Consider the following 5,466-nt stretch of genomic DNA (forward strand, 5'->3'; position numbering starts at 1 on the left):
CCTTTTTTTTTTCAACCCAAAGCTTTATGTCGCTTTCTGACCCATGTACTAGCAAGATTTGTACACCACGTGCATAATAATCGCTACTTTACTTTTATGATAGGTGCCTTATTTTTTTGACTTAATTGTACTAATTTGTTTGGACCCGAGCATTTTAAGTGCCCACTGGCTTTTCAGGATTGGCTTATGATACATCTATGCAAATATTTGGCCTTTGGCCATGTATTCTTTTGTTATTTTGTCCTCTGCCACATTATATTGTATGGGTCTTGCAACTGTGATTTTCATCACCTGTATTGTGAAAAAACAAAAAACTGGGCTCCATAGATAAGGGGCATCCTGTCCGTTGACATCCTCGCTGGAGCCTTTTTCCCCCCTACATGAATCCTACATAGTTGCATAGTATTTGAGGTTGAATAAAGACATAAGTCCATCAAGTCCAACCTATGGCGTGTATCTGATTGACTTTCTCCAGCTATGATCTACTGAGAAGTGGAATCCAGCGCTCCGGTGATACCTGTTCTTGCATGGGCAAGGCGACAGTAAAGAACTGGCCATTGTACGTCTCTATGACATATCTTATCCTCAGGGATTTCATACGTTTCTTTTCCATGAATGCCAGTTCAGTCATTGTCTGCTCTGTTGATGGCTCCTACTCTTAGCAGGAACACTCTGCCGCCCCGGGGTAAACTAATTAAACACAGAATGCAGTGCAATCTCTCTAGAACTTTTATGCAAAGCCCATGCATATTTAAAAAAAAAAAACCAAGCATAAGCTAAAACACTGATTTACGGGCCGGAATATGAATGTTCGCATAAAAAAAATATTCTTAATCCTCTAATTACTTAACCTTGGTCACAGTAAGAGAAGGATAATTCAAAGTTACCCTGACAAATAGGATCAGAGTGATTTTAAACAAATGGTAATGATATTTGACCGCAAAGGGTCAACTAACACGTAGAATAAGCATCTGATTAAAAAGTAATGCGTGGCTATGGGTTGCAGGTCGGGTCCTGACTGGACCTTTCTTACGGGAACTCGCAAGATGTTCTCAGCATTGTCTTCCGTCCGCGGTGACACATGGACTGGGCTGCTTGATCATCCGGTCACACGGTGTTAAGAGTCTCAGGAGATTAATGAGTGAAAGCAGCGGTCCCCGTCACCTCGCACGATAAGTCATGGAGTAATGGAGTATCCATAGTCAGACTTCTTACATTCTTCTGTCTTGGAAAGAAGAACTCCAGAGCAAGCCGAATACAGAGCTGAAATACACTTATTAGAAACACTAATGGATACATATACACTGAGTGGCCAGATTATTATATACACCGAGTGGCCAGATTATTATATACACCGAGTGGCCAGATTATTATATACACTGAGTGGCCAGATTATTATATACACCGAGTGGCCGGATTATTATATACACCGAGTGGCCAGTATATAATAATCCGGCCACTCGGTGTATATAATAATCCGGCCACTCGGTGTATATAATAATCCGGCCACTCGGTGTATATAATAATCCGGCCACTCGGTGTATATAATAATCCGGCCACTCGGTGTATATAATAATCCGGCCACTCGGTGTATATAATAATCCGGCCACTCGGTGTATAGAGTATGGTGAGAAGGGACCAAAGGAAACAAAAAGCGCTCCAACTGAATGAGAGCATAGCACAGTAAAGCCCTCATAGAACAGAAGGTAATTACGCGTCTCATTCCATCACATAACATATACACCGGCACTCCAAGTAATGAATCAATGGCGTCTGTTTATTGACGCATGAAACATAGCACAATGCATCAAAAAGCAAAGTTTTGGGGTCTCACAGGATCCCCTTCATCAGGCAAAATGAGTGACTCACTCATGTTAAGATTATAGACGGTTGCCATCCGTCGACTGCCGCAACACCCGTCTTTTATAAGGAACAGCGGTTTTGAGTGCGATGGGTTCATGGACTGTATCATCCCATCACATATCCCAAAGATAAGAGGATTGTTCCTCATGTCAGGACGGTGCTCTATACCAATACTGGGCAGGGCCTCTCTGTGCTCTCAGTTGTCAAATTCCATGAACGAATTCCATTGAGATTCTTCTCCCCGTTGGCGTGATGGCATCACACAGTTTCTGCAGATTTGTCAACCGTGCATCCATGCTGCAGATCACATGTTCTACCATATCCCAACGGTGTTTTATTGGGCTGAAACCTGGGGACTGGCCTGCCATCTGAGTGCCAATGCAGAAATCAAGATTCATTAGACCGGGATACATTTTTCCAGTCTTCTTCTGTTCAGTTTTGGTGATCCTGTGCCCACCGCAGCTTCAGCTTTCGTGGTCTCCTGCAGCGCATCATCATCAAGGTACTCCATGTTGTGCATTCCAAGACGATCTTCTGCTATTGTAGTCCACTCGCCTCAATGTCCTATGTGTTGGATATTCAGAGATGGTCTTCTGCTGTCGTAGCTCATCATCCTCAAGGTTCCACGTCTTGTACATTCTGAGATGATCTTCTACTGTTGCAGCCCATCATCCTCAAGGTTCCATGTGTTGCACATTCTGAGATGGTCTTCTGCTGTCGTAGTCCACCCTCCTCAATGTTCCAAGTGTTGTATATTCAGAGATGGTCTTCTGCTGTTGTAGTCCACCCGCCTCAATGTCCTATGTGTTGGATATTCTGAGATGAACTTATGCTGTTGTAGTCCATCCACCTCAAGGTTCCACATCTTGTACATTTTGAAATGGTCTTCTGCTGTTGTAGTCAATCATCCTCAAGGTTCCAAGTGTTGCACATTCTGAGATGGTCTTTTGCTGTAGTAGTCCATACACCTCATTGTTCCATGTGTTGTATATTCTGAGATGGTCTTCTGCTGTTGTAGCCCATCATCATCAAGGTTCCATGAGTTGCATATTCTCAAAGGATCTTCTGCTGTCGTAGTCCTCCCACCTCAAGGTTCCACGTCTAGTACATTCTGAGATGGTCTGCTCACCACAATTGAAAAGACCGTTATGCGAATTACCGGAGCCTTTCCATAAGTTCCAACAAGCCTGGCCATTCTCCTCTGCCCTCTCTCACCAACAAGGCATTCCTGTCCACAGAACTGCCGCTCACCTGATGTTTTATGGTTTTTGAACCATTCTAAGTAAACTCTAGAGCTCAGGTGGCCAATCTGCACGCTGCCCTACTGGCCCTTACTGTGCGGCCCTCAGACCTCTGCAGTGTTTTCCATACCTAGGTGTTTAACTCAAGCCAGTGACAGAAAATTATTCTTTAGACTGGCTGGTTTGGTTTATTTCTTTCATACTTTTTAAATACTTATGTCTTATGCTTCTGTAATGCCATCTAGTGGCCATAATGCAATATTAAAGAACAGTCTAAATGAATTCCATTTGTAAAGAAAAAACAAATTTAGTTTCGCTGTGCATATATTTTCACACAATGAACGTTCACAGATATTGGCAGGACTTTTATAAATCAACCCCTTATAGTCCATTTACAACTACATGTCCGTGTCTAAGACTCCCCTGTAGTATTAAAGGAGAACTATGGGGTCAGTGCTTTTCCCCATAGTTCTCCTAAGGGTAACGGGAGGATCCTCCCGTCACCCAAAGCTCAGTATACCGCGGGCTACAGCTCTCTATATACTGAGACGCTGCAGCCGGGACGGATCCTGACTGTCGAGATTCACCCAGCTGTGTGATTGACAGCTGGCTCTGCCTATCTAGAGGTAGAGCCAGCTGTGTACCCCCCCCCCCCCCACCTCATAGTTCTCCTTTAAGTACTTCTGTTTTTTTTGTTTTTGTTTGTTTCAAATAATTTATATTGAGATTTTATAAAAAAAAACAAAGTGATACAATTAACCCGTTCTCAGGGTCAGATCAACACAGTAGAGATCAAACATTGGAACGGTTAAAGGAGAACTATTGGGTTTAGGCTTTTCCCCCATAGTTCTCCTTAGGGTAACGGGAGGACACAAACTAGCGTCCTCCCGTCACCCTAAGCTCAGTATATAGGGAGCTACAGCTCGCGGTATACTGAGACGCCGCAGCCGGAGCGGATCCCAACAATTATGACTGACGGGCAGAGCCAGCTGTACCCGCCCCCTCCCCCGTCCGTCCTGCCAGTCAGCGCTGGAGGATCGGAGCGGGGAGGGGGGAATCCAGCCCCTCCCCTGTCACGGCAGAGAGCTGTGACAGGATGGAGAGGTGAGCGAACGCCGGTATATGTTCGCTCACCTCCCGATCTACTGAGCCGACCTGTGACAGTCTCATTGTCACAGGTCGGCTAGTTCATAGTTCTCCTTTAACCTTACCAGTTAGGGACTGAGAATGGGATAAGGAAAAAGGAGTACATTTGTCGACATGTAGTAACCATAATCTCATGGTATTAACATCGAAGTCTTGGTCGGGTAGCGGGAGGACGCTAGTTTGTGACCTCCCGTTACCCTAAGGAGAACTATGGGGAAAAGCCCTGACCTCATAGTTCCTCCTTGAGTCATAGAGGAGAGTAAATGTGGCAGTTTTCGCTCAGGGATAAAGCTATGTCGATCCTATAACCTGGACCATCTGACCTATTTGGGGTGACGATGGGCGCAGCCATGGTGCCAGATGTCTGAGTTCTAGAGAACGTTACCCTAAGGAGAACTATGGGGAAAAACACTGACCGCATAGTTCTCCTTTAATAATACTCAAAGTAACCAGAGGAAAACTCCCCAGTAATACATTTTCTTCCACTAAGTGGACAAGCATTTTCTCATACTTTCATCCAGACCGGGGCTGTCGGTGGGCGGGCCCCCAGCGGAGCGTTCATGAATTGGTTTGGGGACTCCTGCCCACCAGGTTTGGGGCCCGAGCCAGCTCCTCCTTCAATAGCTGTTGAGTAGGATTACAGAGCACGGGGCTGCGGAGCTTTAACTCAGGCATGGTGCTAGGGGACAGTGAATGAAGCTACGCCGTGACTGCTGCACTGCCAGGTGGGGGGAAGCCAGACGAGTCGAGTGTTTGAACTAGCTCAATGCATCTATAAATATGGTCCATTGTACTCATGTACATGGCTTTAGCAATTCATATTTATTTTACCAGAGACCCCGGACCGGGGGTGGAGTTCTGTTGATACATAAGTACTTACCATACAGACCAATTTGTGATCTTGAGGTTTACTGTCAGTGGAAGTGTCTGCTCCATCCTCGCCGCCGCCGATCCTGTCGTCAATGTCTCCGCTGATTCGGACAACCTCCACGTGTAGACGGCCTGCGATCTGGAGAGACGCAAAAAGAGACAAATTAATAAAAGAAAATGCAACTATCTGACCTGCAATCTTACAACCTGAACATTGTGATCGGAGCAGGACCCGGAGCAATCAGATGAATACACACTATTGGAGCTGGCAAGAGATTTTTCAATCTGAGCCGCCATTTTTATTTGTGCAGAGGAGCAATTGCCAGGTGAGAAACACAACTTCAAT

At 45.3% G+C, this 5,466-nt stretch overlaps 1 protein-coding gene across 1 annotated transcript in view; it reads right to left on the reverse strand.

Moving 5' to 3' along the window:
- KIF13B (kinesin family member 13B) overlaps window positions 1-5,466 on the reverse strand; it is a 211,107-nt gene that overhangs the window by 90,169 nt on the left and 115,472 nt on the right. Inside the window, 1 exon segment of the mRNA XM_018570085.1 lies at window positions 5,131-5,259. Coding sequence (XP_018425587.1) covers window positions 5,131-5,259 — 129 coding nt within the window.

This window comes from Nanorana parkeri, unplaced genomic scaffold, assembly GCF_000935625.1.
Source record: "Nanorana parkeri isolate BGI_ZX_2015 unplaced genomic scaffold, ASM93562v1 scaffold1453, whole genome shotgun sequence".
Taxonomy (NCBI): domain Eukaryota; kingdom Metazoa; phylum Chordata; class Amphibia; order Anura; family Dicroglossidae; genus Nanorana; species Nanorana parkeri.